Source organism: Microtus oregoni, unplaced genomic scaffold, assembly GCF_018167655.1.
Source record: "Microtus oregoni isolate MIOR12 unplaced genomic scaffold, Mior012 000048F_ref0000485, whole genome shotgun sequence".
NCBI lineage: Eukaryota > Metazoa > Chordata > Mammalia > Rodentia > Cricetidae > Microtus > Microtus oregoni.
Genome location: NW_024543222.1, coordinates 3,839,431 through 3,865,915, shown reverse-complemented (window position 1 = coordinate 3,865,915; position 26,485 = coordinate 3,839,431). Strand labels below are relative to the sequence as shown.

At 49.0% G+C, this 26,485-nt stretch overlaps 2 protein-coding genes and 1 pseudogene across 2 annotated transcripts in view; 1 reads left to right on the top strand and 2 right to left on the bottom strand.

Moving 5' to 3' along the window:
* Srp68 (signal recognition particle 68) overlaps positions 1-15,942 on the bottom strand; it is a 32,704-nt gene extending 16,762 nt beyond the window's left edge. The window contains exons 1-7 of the mRNA XM_041635990.1: positions 15,754-15,942; positions 13,323-13,389; positions 5,697-5,810; positions 3,863-4,058; positions 2,303-2,385; positions 1,943-2,052; positions 814-896 (exon numbers count right to left, since the gene is read on the bottom strand). Coding sequence (XP_041491924.1) covers positions 814-896; positions 1,943-2,052; positions 2,303-2,385; positions 3,863-4,058; positions 5,697-5,810; positions 13,323-13,389; positions 15,754-15,928 — 828 coding nt within the window. The 5' untranslated portion in view covers positions 15,929-15,942. The remainder of the gene's footprint in view (positions 1-813; positions 897-1,942; positions 2,053-2,302; positions 2,386-3,862; positions 4,059-5,696; positions 5,811-13,322; positions 13,390-15,753) is intronic.
* A 960-nt stretch (positions 15,943-16,902) lies between these two features.
* Positions 16,903-18,096, bottom strand: LOC121436011 (annotated as a pseudogene).
* A 4,957-nt stretch (positions 18,097-23,053) lies between these two features.
* Galr2 (galanin receptor 2) lies at positions 23,054-25,739 on the top strand. Its single transcript, XM_041635593.1, has 2 exons — positions 23,054-23,783; positions 24,989-25,739. Exons 1-2 carry the CDS (start codon positions 23,416-23,418, stop codon positions 25,737-25,739), a joined length of 1,119 nt encoding a protein of 372 aa, XP_041491527.1. The 5' UTR covers positions 23,054-23,415.
* The last annotated feature ends 746 nt before the right edge of the window (positions 25,740-26,485 follow it).

Here is a 26,485-nt window from a genome sequence, read left to right as displayed (position 1 = left end):
TTATTCAAAATTTTCTCTGGTATCATGAATTTTAGTTCATGGGAAGTCAAATACTTCCAATTTTTTACATTTCTACTTTTTCTATGACTCTATGTAACTTGTTCAGGAAGAAAAAGGTTTTCAGGTATAATGGCTCACGTCTGTAATCCCAACACTTCTAAGGCCGAGGCAGGACAATCATGAGTTCAAGATCAGCTTACAGAATGAGCCTGAAAACCTTCATCCTAACACTTGGGAGGCAGAGGCAGGCAGATCTCTAGGAGCTCAAGGCCACCTTGTCCACACAGTAAGATCCAGGCTATCAAAGCCACACAGCGAGGTAGAAATCAAGTTCATTGATGGATCCTTGGATCCTGGCACTCAGCGGGCAGAGCTAGGTGGATCTCTCCAAGTTCCAGGCTAGTCAGGATTACACACACACAAAAGTAGACATATATATAATATGCACATATTGATGATAAATGTACATGTAAGTTAAATACTTAAATATTAAGGGAACAGCTTTGTAATGCAGTTACAACTATAAAGACACATATATTAGTAGCAAATCTCCCTAGGGGCTGAATTACATGTTGTGTCTAGACTGTTTCAAATCACCTCCCAGCCAGGCGGTGGTGGCGCACGCCTTTAATCCCAGCACTCGGGAAGCAGAGGCAGGGGGATCTCTGTGAGTTCGAGACCAGCCTGGTCTACAAGAGCTAGTTCCAGGACAGGCTCCAAAACCACAGAGAAACCCTGTCTCGAAAAACAAAAAAAATAAAAAATAAAAAATAAATCAAATCACCTCCCATAAACATGTATATCATAGATTACCTCCAGCTTCTCAGCAAGGAGCCCCTCTGTGCCCCCAGACCTCAGTCTCATCTGCATGAGTTCATTGATAGCAGACTGGTCCCCTGAGACAGAGAAAGAGAGAGATCTTTTATTCAGAGTGACAGTACTTTCCCCTCTAATGAAATGGACCTATTCATTACTACAGCAGGTCAACACTTTCTGCTCTGAAGACAAGTTTTTCCAAAAACAAACTGACTGGGGCATTGAAAACGCTGGTAGGAATGGTGGCTACATGTCATTATACATGTCATTACACTGATCTAAAATTTCAAGAACTCAATGTCAAGCTGAGCCGTAGGACTAATTATAGATTTTGAGACATTATGGCATGTTAACGTAGGTGCAACTGTACAAAAGTACTACCCTGGTGGGCTGGAGACGGCTCAGTAATAAGAGCGTCTGCTGCTCTTACAGAGGCCCTGGGCTCAGTTCCCAGTAACCTTACCAGGCAGCTCTCAGTCAGCTGCCCTAGTTCGTGGGATCTGATGCCCTCCTCTAACCTCCTCAGGCAACACATACACACAGTACATAAACTCAGGCAGGCACAAACACATAAATAAAAACATCTGTGGGAGATGGTAGGAGGGGAGGCTATGCAGGCGTGGGCTCAGAACGTGCATGAAAATCCTCGCATCTTTCACTTAGCTTCACTGTGGACCTGAAACTCCTCCGAGAAAGTAAAATATAGCCCTGGCTGGGCCTCTACATGGTTCTTGGGGAGTAGAGAAGATAAAGGGATGCAAACAGAAGCCAAAGAGCCAGTCTGTAGACTGAGTGAGGCTGTCACCGACAGCTCATCACCATCACCACCATCACCACCTGTGTGTACACGGGTTCACGTGCCACAGTGCACATCAGCAGCTCTACTTTTGCTGTCTTCAGAACTAAGGCCAAGCCAGGTATAGCAACGCACGCCTTTAATCCCGGCACTTGGGAGGCAGAGGCAGGTGGGGCTCTAGAGTGTGAGGCCAGCCTGGTCTACATAGTGAGACCCAAGACCAAACAGGCAAACACCCTCAGGCCAAGGATGGATGTTAACACAGAGAAGTTACATAAGCCTCCCAGCAAACCACGTCCACGGAAGAACAAGGCCTCGGTGCCTGCTCACCTATGTTGTAAGCACAGTAGCGGATGTTGGGCGAGATCTCTTCCACACGCTGGTTATACAGCACAGCCTGCTCCTCTGTGAACGCACTGGCTAGCTTCTCATAGATAGTTCTGCAAGCAAACAAACGTCAGACACATGGCAGACATTATGGCAGCCATATTTAAGGAAAACAAACTCACAAAAGACCACATGGTCAAAATAAAAACACAAGCCCTTTGAAGGTGTTTTACTGACTACAGAGTAGCGTAGTCTAAGGATAAAAAGAGAATAAACTTGCTATAAGGAAAACAAACTGTCCTAACTTCCACGGAGACTGTGCCTTAACTAGAGCAGCCCCTACGTCTGGTCGGGAGGACTTACTTGCACTTGTTAAAAGCCTCAATGGCAGCTTTCCATTCTTGATGTTCAAAGCGCAGCATTCCTGAGAGGTAAGCTGTGTAGGCCTACAAGGGGTGGAAAAGAACTGCTAAGCAGCAGGCTTCTCAGGTTTGCCTTCTGAGTTGCTTTTGGGGTGCTATGGAAGGAAGCTAGGGCTCTGCACATCCTATTCTTATTCAAATGTGTGCAGGTGTTTTGCCTGCATATATGTCTGTGTAGCACATGTGTGCCTGGTGCTGATGGAGGACAGAAGGGGGCATCGGAGGAGCCCCTGAGTTACAGGTCATGCTCAGCTCAAAGAACCTGCTTCAGCACAGTGACCAGGGCTCTAGCCCCATGCCCCTCCCTGGATGGTTTCTAACTCTTGACAGCAAGGAATTCACTGTGAAGACCAGGCTGGCCTGGAACTCACAGAGTTCCACCTGCCTCTGCCACCTGAACACTGGTACTAAAGGTGTGTGCCACCATGCCTTGAAATCAGGTTAACTTTTCTTTCTTATTCAAATGTGTGCAGGTGTTTTGCCTGCATATATGTCTGTGTAGCACATGTGTGCCTGGTGCTGATGGAGGACAGAAGGGGGCATCGGAGGAGCCCCTGAGTTACAGACAGCTGTGGGCTGCCATGCTGGGTGCTAGGAACCCAGGACCTGTGTAAGAGCAGCCAGTGTTCTTATTCACTGACCTCCTCTCCATCCCCATCAAGTTGACTTTTAAAGAGAAAAACTTGGCCAGGCGGTGGTGGCACACGCCTTTAATCCCAGCACTCGGGCAGGGGCATCTCTGTGAATCTGAGGCCAGCCTGGTCTACAAGAGCTAGCTCCAGGACAGGCTCCAAAGCTACAGAGAAACCCTATCTCAAAAAATCAACAAAACAAAACAAAACCAAAAACAGATTGAATATAACCTTTTGTATCTATCATCCCCAGCATGGACATAGAGTACAGACATGCAGGCAAAACAGCTATACACATAAAATAACTTAAAATATATTGAATATAATTATCATCTCTAAAAACAAACTGATTGTCAAAAATACTTCTGGGCACTTTCCCAGGTATAAAATATAAAACTTTCTACCTATGTATTAAAAGAAGCCTGGCTATCATCAAAGTATTATAGCTAATTATGAAAATCTAAGAGCTGAAAATAAGAGACACTAACTTCACCCTCTGAGAGGAAGGGCAGGGCTGTAGCTACAGGAGCACGTGCCTGGTCGCAGGAGGCCGTCAATGTATAAGGTAACAACCTACTCACTCTGTAGCTGTAGCTACAGGAGCACGTGCCTGGCCGCAGGAGGCCGTGGATGTATAAGGTAACAACCTATTCTGTAGCTGTAGCTACAGGAGCACGTGCCTAGTCGCAGGAGGCCGTGGATGTATAAGGTAACAACCTATTCTGTAGCTGTAGCTACAGGAACACGTGCCTGGCAGCAGGAGGCTGTGGATGTATAAGGTAACAAACTGCTCTGTTTAGCTGTAGTTCTTTTTAAAGGCATGACTTGAGTCTCCACAATAAAGGAAAACTGGATGTGGAGACAATGACCTGAGCCTCTAGCTTGGTCTTGGCATCCACGCGGTTGCTCTCACACAAGCGTTCCAGTTCCTCGGCATGCTTCACGGCTTTGCGAAGGCGAGACAGCAGGTGAAACCGTTTTCGGGGCTCGGTGTTGGCTTCCTGTTTGAGTTGCATGGCATAGCTCCAGGCTCTTTCTGCATCCATCAGAACCAGCAGCAAGTACCTACAGCAGAGGGTGGAAGATGAACGAAGGCTCTCCTCTGAGGGACAGTGCCCTGCCCCTCCCTCAGGACGCCATCCTCACAGCACAGGCTCCAGGCCAGCATCTCTGAACCAGCTAGGCTCCACCTCACGTTTCTAGTCACCTGCTAGGGCTAGCCCACTGAAGAGCCTCTACCACTCAAACCAGGCCAGCCTAGGACTAGAGCCCAGGTAGAAATCAAGAGCTTAAGTGCAGGATAATATGCGGCCACGATGGTGCTCACCGGGAACTCCAGCACATAGGAGGCTGAGGCAGGGGGATCATAAATACAGGGAAGCCTAGGCTACAAAGTGAGACCCTATCTCAAAGCAAGCAAGCAAGCAAGCATACAGACTTCCAAAAAACAAGAGCGATGAAGCACTGCACTAGAGCCTGTGCTGGAGCCCACGGCCTTTCCTGAGAGCTGTGTGACTGTGGGGGCTCCAGCCTGTCTCACCTCACTCTGCACTAAATACCTAACACAGACCACAGCTCGTACTTCCTGATGGGGCAGTAACCTAAGTCTGCTATAATCTTCAGGATTTTTTTTTGAGACAGGGTTTGTTTGTGCAGTCTAAGCTGTCCTAAAACTCACTCTGTAGATCAGGCTGGCCTCAAACTCAGAGACCTCCCTGCCTTGGCCTTTCAAATGTTAGGATTAAAGGCATGCACTACCACACCTGGCTATCAGACTTTTTTTTTTTTTTTTTTTTTTTGTAAAGAACTCAGTCTAACGAACTAAACAAAACTGTTTTGTGTGTGGTACATACACCTGTGTGTGCATGTCTATGTGCATGCACTCGGAGGTCAGAGGTCAACAACGGCATCATCTCTACAGTCTCCACCTTGCTTTGAGACAGAGTCTCTTGCTAAGTTCACTGATTGGCTGGACTGGCTCACCCGCAAACCCCAGGGGTCCTGCTGCTTGCCCCTTCCTTGTGCTGGGTTACCCCCTAGGTTTTTTTCTAACATGCTTGCATGGAAGCACTCCAGCAATAAGCTGCCTCTGCAGCATGCAAACAGGAGGCAAGAGAAGAAGCTGGTCCACACCAAAGCTCCAGAAACTACTCCACACACTGTCTTTTCTCACGGGGATAGGGCCTCACACAACTCATTCTGCCCTCAGATTTGCTACGCAGCCAAGGACAACCCTGAATTTTTTTTGTTTGTTTGTTTTTGTTTTGTTTCTTGAGACAGGGTTTCTCTGTGTAACAGCCCTGGCTATCCTAGAACTAAACTCTCTGTAGACCAGGCTGGCCTCGAATTCACAGAGATCCGCCTGCCTCTGCCTCTGCAGGTGCGTGGCACCACCGCCCTGCCAGACGACCCTGAAGTCTTGATCCTCCTGCCTCCATTTTCCAAGTGTTGGGATTACAAGTGAGCTACCGGGAATCCCAGTCAGGGTTCTGTGTGTGCCAGACAGGCACTCTACAAGCTGGACTACACCCCACCCCCGCACAGCTCTTGAGCAAGCTACTGGATCTCTTCACCGATAGATGCAGGAGGGCACAGCACAGCCACCCCACAGAGCAGAGCTGCTCAGAGGGCAGGCACACGAGAGAATTCAAGAGCCAGATGTGCCACCTGGCACTGTGCAGTCCAGAACTTAGAGTCTGGCACCTGTTATCAGTCAGGAGCTCCTCGGTTACTTTCTTTCCGGTGAATTTGTGTCTGTTCCCCATCTTAAAGTTGAGTGTTTTCCGGAGACGCCTTTGTCTTCGAGAGCAGTAGCCCCTGTGAGGAAACACAAATCGAGGTCCACTCAGCCCAGCTGGTAGTACTTTGAACAGAACAGTCTACAATAAAGGGGGGCAAAGGTTCCGATGACTGCTTATGGTGACATCACCTGTCAAACACGAGGGCCAATGTGACTGCTGCAACAGAGGACAAAGGAATTCTACAGACCTATCCGTCAAAGCACCAGAGCATCCAATTTACAATATAAAATGATTACATTTTCCCCCTTCTTGGCTTTTTGAGATAAGGTCTAACACTGCGGCCCAAGCCAAGTACGGAACTCACCAGATAGACCAGGCTGACCTCAAATTCCAAGGTAATCCTCCTGCCTCCGTTTATCAAGTGCTAAGATTACATGTGTTAGCCAAATGTCTTGCTTAAAATATTTAAATATTACCTCATTATCACAGTTTTTTTAAAAGATTCTTTTTTTCTTAATTTTTATGTGTATGGGTGTTCTGCCTACATGCATGCCTATACACCACTTATGTGACTGGTACCCTCACAGGCTAGGAGGATGTCAGCTCCCTTGAGACTGGAGTTACAGTCAGTTAGGAGCCATCATGTGGGACTCAAACCGGAGTCCTAGCACAGTCAATGCTTTTAACAGCTGAGCCATCTCTCCAGCCTCTAGAATCACACACATCATCCCCCACCCCCCCCCCCGGCAAGAGGGTTTCTCTGTGGTTTTGGAGCCTGTCCTGGAACTAGCTCTTGTAGACCAGGCTGGCCTCAAACTCACAAAGATCCTCCGCCTGCCTCGGCCTCCCAAGTGCTGGAATTAAAGGCGTTGCCACCACCGCCCAGCTTCCACACACACATTCGTAATAGCTGCAAGAACGCGGACTAAACACAAGAGCCAGGCATGGCGGTGCACATACAGGGAGAAGATCAAGTCAAGAGGACCAGGAGTTTAAAACAAATTCTGTCCACGTAGTCAGCCCGAGCTATAAAGACCCCATCCCAAAACCCCAAATAAATAAACAAATAGTAAAGTCTAATTCTGAAATCAAAATGCCCTCGATCCCTATTTATTTCTAGGTCTCTAGAATAACAAAGAGATTCGTCTGTTTTGGTTCCATTGTTGTAAGTGTTTATAAATTCATATGCTATAAGAAACTCAAAATGAAAGAAAGACGGAGCCAGCCCTGTGCTTTGGACTGGGTGTGTAACTACAATCTCTGCCTAAGGAGCAAAAAGCTGGACAAGCTTCACCCTACGTAGTAGGCTAGAGTACAGATCAAAAAATTTTGCTGCCGGAAGGAAAAGAAACATACGAGAGAGTGCGAGACAGTCTCCGTGGAGGTGTGGCCCGCACGAGAGCACAGCTGTGAGGAGCAGCAGCAGCTGTGCCGGACAAGTTCAGAGCTGCTCAAGTCCCCAACACAATCAGCATCTGCTTACTAGCAACCGTCAGTCTGGTGAGGCTTGTTCTCATGAAAACCTGCTGTGTAAGAAAACCGTGGAAGAGAGCTGCTCCCAACCATCATCAAGCTGCGCCTGAATAACTGAAGTCATGTGACTAGACAATATCCAAGTGCAACCCCAAACAAGGAAAGATTATGCTCAGAATTTCCTCCAGCAAGGAAGCAGTTAGCACAGAGAACATTTCCCAGGCTGCCAGGTTACATTGGTGCAGGGGACCCAGTGAGTGTGGGCTCATTCTGTTAAAAGGGACACGTGTGCACCATGCACACAAACTTCCTGTAACTAGAGTAGAACTTCCTGGACTCTGCTCTCTGCTTCCTCGCTTTCCTCACACTGCTCCACTTGGCCCCGAACCCTAGTGAGTCTTCCTCGGATGCCATCAATAGGCCAAAACTGGGGTCAGGGAGATGGCTCAGTGGGAAGACATCAGCTGCCAAGCCAACAACAAGTCGATAACCAGAGTTCCATCCTCGGGACTCACGTGCTGGAAGGAAGAGAACGGACTTCCTCAAGCTGTCCCTTGACCTCTCCATGTGTGCCTTGGCATGCATGTACCCACATACAAACACATGTGAACACAAAGTAGATAAAAACATACTAAGACGAAGGGTGAGAAAGAAGGCTTGATGGTCGAGATCACTTGCTGCCCTTCCTGAGGACCCGTGCTGCATCCCCAGCAAATCAGGTGGCCGGTTCATAGCCTCCAGCAGTAACTCCAGCTCCAGGGAGCCAACGCCCTCTTCTGCTCTCCATGGGCACTGGCCCGAAGGGACATCAGATCCCCTGGAACTGGAGTTACAGACAGTTGTCGAGCCACATGGTGAGATGCTGCCTCAAAACGCAAGACCTAGGGATGAACACAGCAACAGAGCACACACCAGTGTGTCTAAGCTTCTGTGTATAACTTCCGGGATCATAAAATAAACGAAAAACAACAACCTGAGACTGCCAGGCGTGGAGGCCCACACCTGAACTACCAGCACGCGGCAAGCTGACTTAAGATGATCCGAGCTCAAGGCTAGCCTGGTTACATAGCAATTCTGAGGTAAGAGTTATAGAGTAAGAGTACCTCCAAAAAAAGAAAAGAGTGCCTACCTGTAAACCAGGCACTCGGCAGGTGGCAAGACAGCACGTTGGAGGCCACTGTACTACACAGACCCTGTTTCAAGAATACACTAACCCAACTACACCTAAGACAGATGCACTCTGAGATGGGGCTGTAGCTTAGTAATAAAGATCTTGCCAAGCATGCAGTGGTCCTGAGTTCAATCCCAATAAAAATAAAGCCGCATCTGAAAAGGGTGCAATATACTATATGTGAAAATATGACTACGATATACCTGACTTAATAAGGGAAGACTGGGGTCAGTTATGTCAAAGAGCCCATCTGAAAGGGTTTCTGCTGACCAAGCCTCAGTCAGTTTAAGTATCAAAATATTAGCTTATAAGTCATAAAACCAACTGCACACTATGAGCACATACAGAATATACATGAATATAAGCCTAACAGGAACACACATTCACAGAATTGATGTGGGATTCCCCTCTGTATGCTGTGAATGCCACCGTTTAATAAAGAAACTGTCTTGGCCTGTGATGGGGCAAAAGAGTAGAGCTGGGGGGAGAGACAACAGCACTAAACGACAACACTAAACTGAATGCTGGGAGAAGGAAGGTGGAGTTTAGAGAAGTCATGTAGCCCACTGGATACAGAGGCCAGAACTTTACCCGGTAAGCCACAGCCTCATGGTGATACACAGATCAGTGGAAATGGGTTAAAATAAGATGTAAGAGCTAGTCAATAAGAAGCTAGAGCTAAGAGGCCAAGCAGTGATTTAATCAATACAGTTTCTCTGTGGTTATTTAGGGAGTCTGGGCAGCCAAAAAACTAACAGGAAGCCTTCCTGTTACACAGAATCTCAGTTTTCTCCCATAAAATACTTTCAGAGTAAAAAGAGTGACTTTACCCAGAGACCTTCCCATCCTCCTTAGTCAAAGGCCACAACAGACCTCAGACAGCACACAAACCACACTGATTGTTATATTTTTATGTGTATGAGTGTTCTCCTGCACGTGTGTCTGTAAACTACATACACACAGTGCTGTATGAGTGTTCTCCTGCACGTGTGTCTGTAAACTAGATACACGCAGTGCTGTATGAGTGTTCTCCTGCACGTGTGTCTGTAAACTAGATACACGCAGTGCTGTATGAGTGTTCTCCTGCACGTGTGTCTGTAAACTAGATACACGCAGTGCTGTATGAGTGTTTGCCTGCACGTGTGTCTGTAAACTAGACACACGCAGTGCTGTATGAGTGTTCTCCTGCACGTGTGTCTGTAAACTAGATACACGCAGTGCTGTATGAGTGCTCGTCTGAACGTACGTCTGTGCACTAGATACACGCAGTGCTGTATGAGTGTTCGCCTGCACGTGTGTCTGTAAACTAGATACACGCAGTGCTGTATGAGTGCTCGCCTGAACGTACGTCTGTGCACTAGATACACGCAGTGCTGTATGAGTGTTCTCCTGCACGTGTGTCTGTGCACTAGATACACGCAGTGCTGTATGAGTGTTCTCCTGCACATGTGTCTGTAAACTAGATACACGCAGTGCTGTATGAGTGTTCTCCTGCACGTGTGTCTGTGCACTAGATACACGCAGTGCTGTATGAGTGTTCTCCTGCACGTGTGTCTGTGCACTAGATACACGCAGTGCTGTATGAGTGTTCGCCTGCACGTGTGTCTGTAAACTAGACACACGCAGTGCTGTATGAGTGTTCTCCTGCACGTGTGTCTGTAAACTAGACACACGCAGTACTGTATGAGTGTTCTCCTGCACGTGTGTCTGTAAACTAGATACACGCAGTGCTGTATGAGTGTTCGCCTGCACGTGTGTCTGTAAACTAGATACACGCAGTGCTGTATGAGTGTTCTCCTGCACGTGTGTGTGTAAACTAGATACACGCAGTGCTGTATGAGTGCTCGCCTGAACGTACGTCTGTGCACTAGATACACGCAGTGCTGCATGAGTGTTCACCTGCACGTGTGTCTGTGCACTAGATACACGCAGTGCTGTATGAGTGTTCGCCTGCACATGTGTCTGTAAACTAGATATACGCAGTGCTGTATGAGTGTTCGCCTGCACGTGTGTCTGTAAACTAGATACACGCAGTGCTGTATGAGTGTTCTCCTGCACGTGTGTCTGTAAACTAGATACACGCAGTGCTGTATGAGTGCTCGCCTGAACGTACGTCTGTGCACTAGATACACGCAGTGCTGTATGAGTGTTCACCTGCACGTGTGTCTGTGCACTAGATACACGCAGTGCTGTATGAGTGTTCTCCTGCACGTGTGTCTGTAAAGTAGATACACGCAGTGCTGTATGAGTGTTCTCCTGCACGTGTGCCTGTAAACTAGATACACGCAGTGCTGTATGAGTGTTCGCCTGCACGTGTGTCTGTAGACTAGATACACGCAGTGCTGTATGAGTGTTCTCCTGCACGTGTGTGTGTAAACTAGATACACGCAGTGCTGTATGAGTGCTCGCCTGAACGTACGTCTGTGCACTAGATACACGCAGTGCTGTATGAGTGTTCACCTGCACGTGTGTCTGTGCACTAGATACACGCAGTGCTGTATGAGTGTTCGCCTGCACATGTGTCTGTAAACTAGATACACGCAGTGCTGTATGAGTGTTCGCCTGCACGTGTGTCTGTAAACTAGATACACGCAGTGCTGTATGAGTGTTCTCCTGCACGTGTGTCTGTAAACTAGATACACGCAGTGCTGTATGAGTGCTCGCCTGAACGTACGTCTGTGCACTAGATACACGCAGTGCTGTATGAGTGTTCACCTGCACGTGTGTCTGTGCACTAGATACACGCAGTGCTGTATGAGTGTTCTCCTGCACGTGTGTCTGTAAACTAGATACACGCAGTACTGTATGAGTGTTCGCCTGAACGTACGTCTGTGCACTAGATACACGCAGTGCTGTATGAGTGTTCTCCTGCACGTGTGCCTGTAAACTAGATACACGCAGTGCTGTATGAGTGCTCGCCTGCACGTGTGTCTGTGCACTAGATACACACAGTGCTGTATGAGTGTTCGCCTGCACGTGTGTCTGTAAACTAGATACACGCAGTGCTGTATGAGTGTTCTCCTGCACGTGTGTGTGTAAACTAGATACACGCAGTGCTGTATGAGTGTTCTCCTGCACGTGTGTCTGTGCACTAGATACACGCAGTGCTGTATGAGTGTTCTCCTGCACGTGTGTCTGTAAACTAGATACACGCAGTGCTGTATGAGTGTTCTCCTGCACGTGTGTCTGTGCACTAGATACACGCAGTGCTGTATGAGTGTTCGCCTGCACGTGTGTCTGTAAACTAGATACACGCAGTGCTGTATGAGTGTTCTCCTGCACGTGTGTGTGTAAACTAGATACACGCAGTGCTGTATGAGTGCTCGCCTGAACGTACGTCTGTGCACTAGATACACGCAGTGCTGCATGAGTGTTCACCTGCACGTGTGTCTGTGCACTAGATACACGCAGTGCTGTATGAGTGTTCGCCTGCACATGTGTCTGTAAACTAGATATACGCAGTGCTGTATGAGTGTTCGCCTGCACGTGTGTCTGTAAACTAGATACACGCAGTGCTGTATGAGTGTTCTCCTGCACGTGTGTCTGTAAACTAGATACACGCAGTGCTGTATGAGTGCTCGCCTGAACGTACGTCTGTGCACTAGATACACGCAGTGCTGTATGAGTGTTCACCTGCACGTGTGTCTGTGCACTAGATACACGCAGTGCTGTATGAGTGTTCTCCTGCACGTGTGTCTGTAAACTAGATACACGCAGTACTGTATGAGTGTTCGCCTGAACGTACGTCTGTGCACTAGATACACGCAGTGCTGTATGAGTGTTCTCCTGCACGTGTGCCTGTAAACTAGATACACGCAGTGCTGTATGAGTGCTCGCCTGCACGTGTGTCTGTGCACTAGATACACACAGTGCTGTATGAGTGTTCGCCTGCACGTGTGTCTGTAAACTAGATACACGCAGTGCTGTATGAGTGTTCTCCTGCACGTGTGTGTGTAAACTAGATTCACGCAGTGCTGTATGAGTGTTCTCCTGCACGTGTGTCTGTGCACTAGATACACGCAGTGCTGTATGAGTGTTCTCCTGCACGTGTGTCTGTAAACTAGATACACGCAGTGCTGTATGAGTGTTCTCCTGCACGTGTGTCTGTGCACTAGATACACGCAGTGCTGTATGAGTGTTCACCTGCACGTGTGTCTGTAAACTAGATACACGCAGTGCTGTATGAGTGTCTCCTGCACGTGTGTTTTTAAACTAGATACACGCAGTGCTGTATGAGTGTTCTCCTGCACGTGTGTCTGTAAACTAGATACACGCAGTGCTGACTGGGGAGTTGAGGGTTTTCAACTCCCCGAGACTGAACCATCTTGGTGCCGGGAATCAAACCCAGATCATCCAGTGCTTTTTTTTTTTTTTTTTTAAATATCTTTTTGTTTCAGTAACTTTTTTTTTTAGATATTTATTTATTTATTATGTATACAATATTCTGTCTGCATGTATGTCTGCAGGCCAGAGGAGGGCACCAGACCTCATTACAGATTGTTGTGAGCCACCATGTGGTTGTCGGGAATTGAACTCAGGACCTTTGGAAGAGCAGGCAATGCTCTTAACCACTGAGCCATCTCTCCAGCCCCTCCTCCAGTGCTTTTAACCATCGAGTCATACAATTTTAAAATTCTACCAGGCTGTGGTGCACACCTTTAGTCCCAGCACTTGGAAAGAGGCAGACTGATCTCTGTGAGTCTTTGTAGGCTAGCCAGGTCTATAAAATGAATTCCAGGACAACCAGGATTGCTACATAGAGAAACACCATCTCAAAAAACCAAAAAAAAAAATAAAAGTTACATACCTTTTGAAGACTCAATATAAATGCAATGCTGGACCATCTCGGCATCCTTTTTTATACAGCAGTGAGCAGGAAATGAACAAAAGCAGCTACATTATAAAGTATCACAATCACTGCCACATTGTGTTCAGGACACTGACCTGTACCGCTGAAAGTCTCCATGCCGTAAGCCATGCTGCTGCTGGGACTCCTTAATAATCTGAAGAACTAGAGCCAAGATCAAGGAAAAGCTTACAGCAGTGGTTCCCAGCCTTCCTAGGGCTGCGGCCCTTTAATACAGATCCTCATGTTGTGGTGACCCCCAACCATAAAATGATTTTCATTGCTACTTCATGACTGTAGTTTTGCTACTGTTTTTTTGTGTTTTTTTTGTTTTTTGTTTTTTGTTTTTTGAGACAGGGTTTCTCCGTAGCTTTGGTGCCTGTCCTGGAACTAGCTCTTGTAGACCAGGCTGGCCTCGAACTCACAGAGATCTGCCTGCCTCTGCCTCCCAAGTGCTGGGATTAAAGGCGTGCGCCACCACCGCCCGGCTAGTTTTGCTACTGTTATGAATCATGATGTGAATACCTGTGTATTCCAATGATCGTAGGCGACCTCTGAACACCCGTGAGAGCCTGAGGACGCTAACCCTGGATTCTTTCGTCAACATTTTCAACAGTTATCTTATCAAAGGACAAGGCTAAGTTTACAGAAGGGTGAATTGTCCCAGATGTTACTATTTTCAGACCAAAGGGGAGGGCAGTCTGGTAGGCGAAGGGGAAACCTAGCAGACGAAACAAAGCTGCTGGATTTCAGTGCTGACTCTGGATTTCAATGCTGTCCACCTGGACCTCACACAGCACTTATGCAAACAGACTGGTTATGTATGACAGGGGCTAACTACACGTCTGGTGCTGCCAGTGCTGGCCAAACTTAACTTTCCTTAACAGCTACAATGTTTCCAAAACCTATAACCAACACACATCAACTAAGATAAGGCAGTTTCCAAAAAAAAAAAAAAAAAAATCCAAGTTTTTCCTCCTTCCTGGAGTTCATAATAAAACTAGGGCATTCTAATATTTATTAAGAATGATACAAGTTGGAGAGATGGCTCAGTGGTTAAGAGCAGTGACTGTTCTTCCAGAGTACCTGGGTTCAGTTCCCAACGCCCATATGGAAGCTCATAGCTGTCTGTAGCTCCAAGATCTGACACCCTCACACAAACATACAAGCAAGCAGAACACTACCAGAGCAAAAGCAAAGCCACAAGTCCGGAGAATTTACACAGAAAGCTGTTTTATTTCAGAAGTCCCTCTAAATCATCTCCATTTGATATGCATCTCAAAAAGCACAAAGGACCCCGGCAGTGGTGTCAGTGGTGTCGTGTGCTTCTAATCTCAACCCTCAGAAGGTACAGAGAGAGAATGAGCAGGAGTTCAAGGCCAAACTGGGCTATACTGCAAAACTTTCGTCTCAAAAACACAAAAATGGGCTGGAGAGACAGCTCAGTGGTTAAGAGCACTTGTTGCTCTTCAGAGGAACCCAGGTTCAATTCCCAGCACCCACATGGAGGCGCTTAAAAATCTGTAACTCCAGTTCCAGGGAATCCAGAACCCTCTTCAGGCCTCTGTGGGCACCAGGCACACATGTAGTACACACACACACACACACACACACACACGTAGGCAAACACAACACTTTAAAATATTTAAAAGCACACAAAACCAAAAAAAGCCACGTACTACTACTGCAACCACACAAATGATATATAAACTAATAAAAACCTGGAAATGATTCCTGAGAGCTGGCAAGATTGCTCAGTCATTAAAGGACTTTTGTCTAAGCCTGAAGACACAACTGTAACTCCCGAGAACTCATGGGAAAAGGCACGTGGTTTGCATATGTCATCCCAGAGACAGAAAGATCCCTGTAGTGAGCTCCTATCGAAGACGGTAAAATCCAGTTCTAGTGAGAGCCCCAGTCTCAAAGAATACGGCAGAGAGTGAGTTAAGACAATGTTGACCTCTGACCAGCACACACTTCACCCGCACCTACACCCACGCGGACTCATACATCCAAGAAAGTGATTCCTCCAGCTCTTCGCGAATACCCCGACAAGACAAAACGCCTACTGACCTACTCAGAAGACCACACACATGATATAAAACAAAGTACACAGGTAAGAAGCCTTTTAAAGCACCTAACAGCTGTCCAACCATGACCCTACGCTGAAAAGTGAAGGCTGCGCTTTCCTCTCCACAGTTCAGGGGCTCGAGGTGCCAACCCGGCGCCCCGCGGGGTGGCCAGGGTGTCAACCCAGCTCAGCCCTCCAGCTGGACATCTGAGGGGCAACGGAGGGAAGCTGCCCAATATCTCCACACCAACTGGGGAAAATCCTTGGAAGGCGAGGAGTGTACGAGGAAAGCCCGGACGAGAGGCAAACCCTGGCCCTGTGAGTGCCGAAAAGGAAGAGCAGAGGAAAGCGCACGCCTCGGCCTCCGCAGCCCAGGGCCCGCACCCGCTGCCTCTCCCGCCCCCAGCCCTCCAGATCGACACGTAGTCATTGCTAGTTAGGCCACCGCTCTAGGATACTCTCCAAACTCAGGCTATCCCCGAATTCTTTGTTTGCCTTCGATCCGGCTGAAGGGCGTTCGTTTTCTTTATTCTCATCTCCTCCGGCACCGCGTCCACCGCCGCTGCCGCCGCCTCCGCCGCTGCCGCCGCCGCCGCCACCACCTCCACCCGGGACCTGCTTCTCAGCAGCCATCTTGCCCCTGCGCCGCAAAGCAGGACGGGATAGAGGAGACGAGATGACGCGCGACCGTAGAGAGCGGCTCCTTCCCGGCCGGGCGACGGGACACTGGAGGACTTTTCCCACGCCTAGCCGCGTGTTGGTGTGCGCCTGCGTCCCGGGTGGCTGTAGGTCCTGGCGTTCCTGAGGACAGTGTTACCCCACCTCCAGTCCACCGAGGGCTGGAGGACTGGAGAAAGACACCCGCCTCATGCATCCCTGCACCGAAGGGTGGTGGCGCGCCTCTAATCCCAGTACTGGGGAGGCTGAGGCTGGAGGATTGCCTCGAGTTCGAGGTCAGCCTGGACTGAATAGTTAGACCTTATTTAAAGAAAATGGGGGGGGGGGGAGCGAAAGCCTAAATAAACACTTGGGTTTCCTGATTGCAATGTATTTCAGCTAGGGGACTCAAGAAATGAGCGTCCCCATTCTAGGGAGCTCCGGACTTGAATGTAACTGCACCTACCCTTTTTTTCTGAGGTTGATGGTGACAAACATTGACCTCAGCCAGAAGGCAGTGTCCCCAAGAGGACTTGAGACCAGTGACCTTGTCTAGATTTGTGTGACCATCAGTCAGTCCGAGGACGACATACACGAATCTTTGGGGTTGGTCACACCCGGACTCTCGAGTCCTGAGGCTGTGCCAGACCCTGTGCCAATCATTGCGGGTGCAAAGATACTGGGCGAGAAACTCAATCTCGCCATGAATCAGTTCCCTCATCTGTGACAGTAGAATAACCACTTAAAGTGGGTGCTAAAATGGGCATGATAGCTCATGCCTGTAATCCCAGAATGCAGGAGACTGAGGCAGGAGGACACAGAGTTCAAGGCCAGCTTTGCTACCTGGTTAAGTTTGAGGCCAACTAGGCAATTATCAGACTACATCGGTCCTTTCCTTCCTTCCACTTCGGTTGGATGGCAAAGGGTCTGCTACCTTTCCATGTCGTTAGTTACATCATTCCCCCAGACGTACTCACAAATCTTCAATTCTCATCAACAAAAACAACGGTGTTGACAGCTCCCAAATGCCAATCGTATTCCTGAACAATCTCTCCACTGCACAATCTTTCCGCCAGACGTCCCAGCCACAAAGAGATTTTGCTTGTCTTCATCGGGATTGAAGTCGACACAATAGGGTGCTCTTCAGTTTATAAATCTTGGCTTACCCTGTCAGTTTCTGTGTCCCAGAGCTTCAGGTACCTGTCACAGGCCGCACTAAGGACCTGTGTCCCTGCAGTGTTGACACAGATTCCCTCACAGCTTTACTGTGACCAATCAATGTGTTCAGACAGCGCCGGTCTCCATAAACTTCCCATAGCTTAACTTTACAGTCCATGAAACAAACAAACGTCCAGAAAGAGAAAACAGCCTGACCACACTGACACCCTTTGTGTGTCCAGACCACACAGGAATTTTGTTTTAGGGAAGATAACATTTTCAGGTGGCCCAGACAACCGTAGATTAACACCGACATCCTGAGGTGTGTGCACGCAGGGCCTGCCTTGAACGTCATACATTTCTTCAACGTGTAAGATTGTCTTCTCCTCCCCAGGTCTCTCCTTTTCCTATTTGCCTTTTTTCTGCCTCTTTACTGTGTAAACAGAGGCTTCTGGTTCATTTTCCATCTGCCCTGATTCAAATAATCACACAGAAACTATATTAATTACAACAGTGTTTGGCCAATAGCTTAGGTATATTCCTAGCTAGCTCTTACACCTTAAATTAACCCATTTCTATTAATCTGTGAATCACCATGATGGTGTGGCCTACCAGTAAGGTTCTGGCATCTGTCTCCTTCGGCAGCTACATGGTGTCTCTCTGACTCTGCCTACTCTTTCTATATATATATCTGTTAGGATTTCCTGCCTGGCTTTACTCTGCTAAGCCATTTGCCAAAACAGCTTTATTCATTAGCCAATAAAAGCAACACATGCAGAAGGACATCTCACTTCATTGCTGTGATTTCATCCAACTCCTTTTGTTCTTCTTCTGAACGTTTGGCTACATCTTTTTCATCCACAAATTTGCCCATGGTCCCAAGAAACCATCAATATTAGAAGCATCATTTCCTTTGAACTTTTTCCTCTTTTCTGTTTCTTCTGACCAATTTCAAATACAAATGTCCATCTTTGCTGTTCAAACATGAAGTCGTTGACATGAGCTGCTCTAGATGTCCAGAAAGCTTATTTCTGGAGCAGTCATAGGAGCAATCTCAAAGGTAGGATTATATTGAATTTCTTTGACAACAGGGTCAAGGTGAACTCCAATCTCCAAATCTTTCTCTTTTTTTTTTTTTAAAAAAAATGTTTATTTTATTTATTTATTATGTATACAATATTCTGTCTGTGTGTATGCCTGCAGGCCAGAAGAGGGCACCAGACCCCATTACAGATGGTTGTGAGCCACCATGTGGTTGCTGGGAATTGAACTCAGGACCTTTGGAAGAGCAGGCAATGCTCTTAACCTCTGAGCCATCTCTCCAGCCCTCCAAATCTTTCTCAACTGCCACCTCCAGTGCCCAGTCACTGCCACTGTCTGAGAGGGCTTGGCTGAAGGCGATTTGGTCAAGTGCATGAGAGAGCCGGCGGCTGGCAGCGGACACAGACTGCCCTCACTGTCGGAGTCCGATTCAGACCCTGAACCCAAACCATACAAAGCAGCTAGAGCTGCAATCGCAGCGGACATGACTGCAACAGATGCCCTCTGCTGTGGTCAGGCCAGGGCGGAAGAAGCAGCGACTCCCAGGACCTCGTTGGGTGCCAGATGTAGCGCAAATCCTAATTGGTTTTAAGCTCAGAGAAGCAGGGCAGCCAGATACTAACTAGTTCTCACCTCTACAGAATACTCAGATCCAATGGCCGAGAGCTCATATCTCTACAATCCTCAGACTGGGTGCGCTTGAGATCCTGTCTCCACCCGCTTTATATTCCTGTCTCTACCTCCCTAGTGCTGGGATTAAAGGTGTGAGCCACCTCCGTTGCCTGTGCTCTGCTTCTCTTTCAGACACATTCAGAGCCCAGGGCAGCCTTGGACTCCTGATCTTCCTGCTTCCTCCTCCTGAGTGCTGGGATTAAAGGTGTGTGCCACCACTGCCTGGCCTCTGTGACTAACTAGTGTGGATAGCTCTGCCCTCTGATCTTCAGGCAAGCTTCATTTACTAGAGCACAAACAAAATATCACCACATCTTTTAGTATATCAGACTGTTTCAATAACTTGTATGGGTGAATATGATGATTGTCACCCAGCTCCAGAGATAAACCAAAAAACAAATACTTTAGATGAGTGCATGGTTTAGCGTGTGAACTGTGGTTTAAAGCTGCTAGGGAAGAAAGTACAAGTATGTTAGCATTGTAGTCAAAGTCTTTCTCAGCCTCCTTGTTTTACTAGACTAAATGCCACCACCCTCACAGTGGAAAAGGACAGAGCCAGGGATACTGCTCAGTTACAGTGTTCCTCTAGTATGTATGAAGTCTTGGGCCCAAGCCTCAACACTACATAAACCGGGCCTGAAATCCTAGCATGTCAGAGGGAGAGGCAGGAAGATGGAATGTTCCAGGTCTTTGGCCAGCCTGGTTACAGGAGACTCTGTCTCAGATACATGCAGTGGGGGGGGGGGGGGAGCAGGAAGGAGTGACACGTGTGATCGTAAACAGGGCAGGAAAGAGGCTTAGCCTTTAAAAATACTTACTGTGGGGGGCTGGAGAGATGGCTCAGAGGTTAAGAGCACTGACTGCTCTTCCTGAGGTCCTGAGTTCAATTCCCAGCAACCACATGGTGGCTCACAACCATCTGTAATGAGATCTGGTGCCCTCTCTGGCAAGTAGGCATATATGCAGACAGAACACTGTATACATAATAAATAAAAATCTTTAAAAAAAAAAATACTTACTGTGCTTGCAGAGGACCCGGTTCTGTCCCAGCCCCCTCTCCATTGGCTCTCAACAATCTATAATTCCAGTTCAAGGAGTCCTGGGCCCTCCTCTAGCCTCCACAAGCACCACATGCAGGTGTACATACAGATAAGCAGGCACATTCATGCAATTAAAAATAACAGGCCAGGCTGGGCGGCGGTGGTGCACGCCTTTAATCCCAGCACTCGGGAGGCAGATGCAGGAGGATCTCTGTGAGTCCGAGGCCAGCCTGGTCTACAGAGTGAGTTCCAGAACATCCAGGACTACATAGAAGAGACTCTCCCCCATCCCCCCGGAACAAAAAAAAAAAAAACTACAAATTTTATTTTTTTTCAGATTTTTAATGAGTATGAGAGTTTGTTTGTGTGTCTGGGCACCCTGTGTGTGCAGCACCCTCAGAAGTTAGAAGAGGTTATTAGATCCCCTGGAGCTGAAGTTCCAGATGGTTATGAGCCATCCTGTGGGTGGGAATCGAACCCAGGTCCTCTGCAAGAGCAGCAAGTGCTCTGAATCTTGGAGTCATCTCTCCACCCTCACAAGAAGTTTAAAGGAAGTCTCGCCCTCAACAATGGCCACTTTCTTTGTTCGTTCAACTCAGCGACACCAACCGCGACTTAGGGACACAACCACACGCCTACCTTACGGCAGAAGGTATTCCTGTTCTGTCTTTATGTATTCTCCCCAGTAGTGGGCTGTTTCCTCACCTCCACTATATTCAAATGTCTGGTGTGCATCGTAAGTGGAGTTTCTCTGTGTCCCGGCAGCAGCTCCCAAATAACCATATAGAGACTTATTATTAATTATAAATGCTCAGCCAATAGCTTAGAGTTGTTTTTAACTAGCTCTTGTAACTTTTTTTTTTTTTGATTTTCGAGACAGGGTTTCTCTGTAGCTTTTTTGGTTCCTGTCCTGGAACTAGCTCTTGTAGACCAGGCTGGCCTCGAACTCCCAGAGATCCGCCTGCCTCTGCCTCCCGAGTGCTGGGATTAAAGGTGTGCACCACCGCCGCCCGGCTCTTGTAACTTAAATTAAGCCATTCCCACTAATCCATGTGCTGCCCTGAGGCTGGTGTACTTCATGTATGAACTCCCCTGTTGCTTCTTCCACATCTGGCTCACAACTCTGGTGACTCAAGGACTCCACCTTTTCTTTTTCCCCCAGAGTCTCTCTGCCCTGAAAATCCTGCCTAGCCATCGGTCAATCAGCTTTTTATTAACAGTGAGATCAACACATCTTCACAGTGTGCAAAAGGATCGCTCCACAACACGCGTCGTTTTGTTTTCTGTACATTGGTGTTTTGCATGCAGGTATGTCTGCGTGAGGATGTCTGATCTCCCGGAAATGGAGTTACAGACTGAGCTGCCACGCGGGTGCTGGGAACTGAACCTGGAAGAGCAGTCAGCGCTCGTAACCGCTGAGCCATCCCTCCTGGCACTGGTTATGTTTTGGTTTTGGTTTGGTTTAGACAGTCTCGTTGTGTTGTCCAGCCTGGCGTTGAATTACTGAACTCAAATGGTCTTTCTATCTCTGACTCCTAAGTAGCTAGAACCATAGATGTGCCTATGTGTCCTACCACATCCGGCTAAATAATTTTTCTGCTGTAGGGATATGACTCAGTGGTAGAGTGATTGCCCAGAACACGCGGGACCCCGGATTCAATGCCCAGGATACACACATACACACACACACACCGATAAATAATGTCACCTTTCTTTCTTTCTTTCTTTCTTTCTTTCTTTCTTTCTGCCTCTGCCTCATGAGTGCTGGGATTAAAGCTGTACATCACCATACCTGGCACATCCCCAAACCTTAAGACAGGGTTTCACTGAGTGGCTCAGGCTGGCCTAGAACTCACTCTACAGCCCAGATGGCCTTGAATCCTCCAACTTCAGCCTCTTGAGTGCTTACATTCCAAGTCTGATTCAGCAAGCCCGGCTCTAGGAAAAGAATGTTCCTGGTTAAGATCTGAATGGTAAAAAGACTTGATCCACTAATAAACTGGCTTCCAGTTTCACACCTCCCTGTGTTTGGTTTGTGTGTGGGAGTGGGGGGTTCATGCCTGCGTGAGTGAGTGTATGTGCGCCATATTTGTTCAGGAGCCTGTGGAGCAGAAGAGGGTATAGACCTCCTGCTACTGGAGTTACCAGAAGTCATGGGTGTTGGCATGTGTGTGCTGGGAACCAAACCTGGGTCCTCTGCAAGAGCAGCAAGTGCTCTTAAAGGCTGGGCCACCGTTCCAACCCTTCTCCTAGTAGTCTTACCTCATGCTTCTTTGAAGGCAGTGTTTCCAGGCCCATTCCATCCCATAACTGAGGTGAAGTTCATAGGCTGGCAGCTGAAGGAGACCTCTGCATATCAGGGCTCTCTCCGGGACCCGGGATTAGGCTTTCTGACTCAGCAGCAAATGTAATTGCAGGTGCAATTTTTTAAGAGAAGAAGGGAAGGTCTGTGTTAGAATGGGCAAGGATGTGACGGTCGAGGAGATAGGGGACAGGGTCAAGGAAGGAGAGGAAGGGAACAGAGGTATTTGCCCCAGAGGGACAAAGGACTGCCTCTGGATAGAGAGGACACAGATGTGGCACTTAGAAAAATGGCAGTTCATAAAAGTACAAAGGGGAAATCCCAAATTAGGATGAGATATTTAATTTTAATTGGGCATGTGAATTAGGGGAGCCAAAGGGGACTTTTGATAGCTGGACTTGGGTGGTCTGCCTCGGGAGGAGGAAGTGGTTAAATGAGGGAGTAGCTTGGAGGCCAGCTTTAGGGATGGGGGAGAAGGGCAAGGCTCCAGTGGCTAGTGTCTCTTCAACAGTAGTGCCTGTTCAGAGGGAAAACATTTGGTGGGTGGAAAAAAGGGAGCGAGATGAAAATACCCATTCTGGCCACAGGCATGTTGGGGCATGGCTGTAATTCCAGCAGTGGAGCCTGAGGCAGAAAGGTTGTGGGTTCAAGGCCAACTGGGGCTCCACAGAGGCACCCGGTTTCAAAACAAACAACACAAATCCTCCTTTCCTCCTCCTCCTCCTCCTCCTCCTCAGGGTTTTACTCTTTGGAGTTCCTGTGCAACAGGGTGAGGTGAGTCAGAATTGGAAAGAGGCATGGACTGTATGACTGGCCGGTCCACTTTGTCGTGTGTGTGTGTGTGTGTGTGTGTGTGTGTGTGTGTGTGTGTTGGGGGCAGGGCGACCAACGACGGCTCCTGGACCCGGTGTCAGCCCCCTTATTCCGGGTAGTGGGGTGGATCTTTCAAGGACACCCCACGTCCCGCCCGCACCCTGGTCCCTCCAACCGCTCTGAGCTGACTCGGTCTAAAGCCGGGGCGAATCCCAGGACTGGAGCGCGGAGCAGACAGCACCTCTGCTGGAGGCAGGGCGCAGCGGGGGACCGTCCTGCACTCTGGATGCTCGCTCCTCCTCCCGTTCCCTGAGCACCCCTGCTTTCGCTCCTGGAGCTGGGCAGAGTCTCGCTGGGGCGCTGCAGCGAGGGAGCTGCGCGCTCACTAGGACCAGGACGGCTGCGGGAGCCAGGGCAGCGTCCGCTTCGGTGACACCATGAACGGCTCGGGCAGCCCGGGGACCGAGGACACCAGCCAGGAAGCCGGCAGCAGCGGCTGGCATCCGGAGGCGGTCCTGGTGCCCCTGCTTTTCGCGCTCATCTTCTTCGTGGGCACCGTGGGCAATGCGCTGGTTTTAGCCGTGCTGTTGCGCGGCGGCCAGGCAGTCAGCACCACCAACCTATTCATCCTCAACCTGGGCGTGGCCGACCTGTGCTTCATCCTGTGCTGCGTGCCTTTCCAGGCCACCATCTACACCCTGGACGGCTGGGTGTTCGGCTCGCTGCTCTGCAAGGCGGTTCATTTCCTCATCTTCCTCACCATGCATGCCAGCAGTTTCACACTGGCCGCCGTCTCTCTAGACAGGTGAGCGAGCATTCCGTTGTCTCTGAGAACTGGGTACCCTGATACGGGCTTGGGCCGGAGCTGCAATTAGGGATCCAGGAGCGATGCGCAGTGTGGGCGAGAAGACGGAAATCACAGTGGCTTGAGGCAGTGATATCCAAGCGGGAGCGGAGGAGAAAAAGGATTTAAAGTCAGTGACTAAGACTGTCCCTCTATAAGTTGGTCTTCAGACCTCAAAGCCTGGAGAAATCAGCTCCCTGGAGACTTCACATTATTAGTGCTTGAGCTTAATGCCTCTATGAAATGCAACCATCCTCAGAGCTAGTGTCTAAGTAACTTGCTCGGGTAGCCAGATGGTAAATTGAGAGCTGCAGGGAAGCATCTGGTTCTTGGCGCCAAACTCAGGACGTGGACCCGTTGTCTGGCGCCTTAGGCTTGGGAAGGATCCATGCTGAAGCCCAAGACAATGTGAGTGGGGGCTCCTAGCTGTCCCCCATACCCCTCCAGGTCAAGGCTCCCAGCCAGAGAAGCCAGCGGTTTGATGCTCCTGCTCTAGTTAAAGAGCAGAGAAAGAGAAACTTAGAGAATGCTCTGGAGGAATCTTGGCTGGAAAAGACACTAGGAACAGGTCCCAGGGAGGAAATGATCCGATTCTGTTATTTTCCTCCCCTTTCCACACCACTTGGACCTCCCCACGAAAGAGCAGCCAAGAAGTGCCATAACCCCCACTCTCCTCCCATTTCCACCGAGTGCAGGTGTCGGTTCCGAGTCGGCTGGTGGGAGGCACACAACTTCCGCTTTCTCCAGGAATTTCCTTGCTGTTCCTTAACACAAATCCTCTCCAGGTTGTCTGTCAGAGCCTCAGGCAGTAGGGATGGCCTTCCCGGGTTGTCACTAGAGGATAATAATCACTGCCCCCAGGAGTCCAGGCAAACTCTCTAACTTTTCGTCTTCGGTGGTTTTGGGGTGTTTTTTCAAATGGAGTAAACCGGCGGCACATTGCCAGAGACTGACGAACGGTCTAGACGCCCGCATGGTTTGCTCCTAGGTCCTGTCCTAATTCTAGGATCAAATTAGCATCAGAGACACTGGGTCTGCCCTCCAGGCATAGGCCATATAACCTTTTTGTTAAAAGCCTTCTTCCAGAGCGAAGGTGGGGTTGGCGGTGGCCTAGCAGTGAATCCTCTCGCTTACCCGACACATCCTTGCTCCTCACTGTTCCGCAGGTATCTGGCTATCCGCTACCCGCTGCATTCCCGCGAGCTGCGCACACCTCGAAACGCGCTGGCGGCCATCGGGCTCATCTGGGGGCTAGCGCTACTCTTCTCCGGGCCCTACCTGAGCTACTACCGTCAATCACAGCTGGCCAACCTGACAGTGTGCCACCCAGCATGGAGCGCGCCTCGACGCCGCGCCATGGACCTCTGCACCTTCGTCTTCAGCTACCTGTTGCCGGTGCTGGTTCTCAGTCTGACCTATGCGCGCACCCTGCGCTACCTCTGGCGCACAGTCGACCCAGTGGCGGCAGGCTCAGGTTCCCAGCGCGCCAAACGCAAGGTGACACGCATGATCGTCATTGTCGCCGTGCTCTTCTGCCTATGTTGGATGCCCCATCATGCGCTTATCCTCTGCGTGTGGTTTGGTCGCTTCCCGCTCACGCGCGCCACTTATGCGCTGCGCATCCTCTCACACCTAGTTTCTTACGCCAACTCGTGTGTCAACCCCATCGTTTATGCGCTGGTTTCTAAGCATTTCCGTAAGGGTTTCCGCAAAATCTGCGCAGGCCTGCTGTGCCGCGCCCCGAGGCGAGCCTCAGGCCGAGTGTGCGTCTTGGCGCCTGGCAATCATAGTGGCAGTGTGCTGGACCGCGAGTCCACAGATCTGACACACGTGAGTGAGGCAGCAGGGCCCCTTGTCCCGGCACCCGCGCTTCCCAACTGCACATCCTCAAGTAGGGCCCTCGATCCGGTCTATTAAAGGATCAAAGGGCATCTAAAGACATCTGCAGTGTGACCTGAGGACACCTGGGGGTCATGCTTGGATGTTCGAGGGTTGCAGTCAAAGACTCAAAATTGTAAGGAAATGTTCTCTGTTACTAAACCGCGCAGATTGTTAGTCACGTGACATAAGCCTTCAATCCCAGCACTTGGGAAGTTGAAGGAGGAGAGAAGCAGGAGCCCTGGAGTTTGAGCCCCTCTTGAACTACATGAGATACAGTCTGAACAATAATAAAATTCTTAAAAGGCTCAAATCATTTCAGATGCTGTGATGCAAGTTGGATTTATAATATGAAGCCCCAAGCCTGGGGTAAAAAGCCTCTGGGACTTTACAGGGTGTGGGAGGCTTCTCCTAATGGGGTGCAGGTTGCTTAGCTTAACCATTAAAAATTAAAGTCCCTAACCAAAGCTAGGGATTCAGTGTTGCCTAACATGTGGCCCCACAAGGTGCTAGTTGTACATACCTAGGTCATCAGCCAACGCCCATGAGTTGAAGTTGACTGACGCTTGTGTTTGTGTGCCTAGTTTGTCTATGCACAACCACACGGAGGGCTCCCTGAGGCCTCAAAGTCAGGGCAGCCTGACCAGTGCTCCACTTTGGGCCTTGTATTTGTTTCCCTGCCTACAACTGCACGGGACCAAGTACCCAGCATTTAAATTTTGCTTAGAGGTCAAAAAGTCACCTTCCAACAGGTTCCACTCCACATACACTACAGTGATGAATTC

Excerpts from the sequence above, each read along its gene's own strand:
- Galr2 (XM_041635593.1), top strand. The coding sequence starts at position 23,416 with ATGAACGGCTCGGGCAGCCCGGGGACCGAGGACACCAGCCAGGAAGCC. Across the intron at positions 23,784-24,988 it reads GCCGCCGTCTCTCTAGACAG|GTATCTGGCTATCCGCTACC; the intron begins GTGAGCGAGCAT and ends ACTGTTCCGCAG.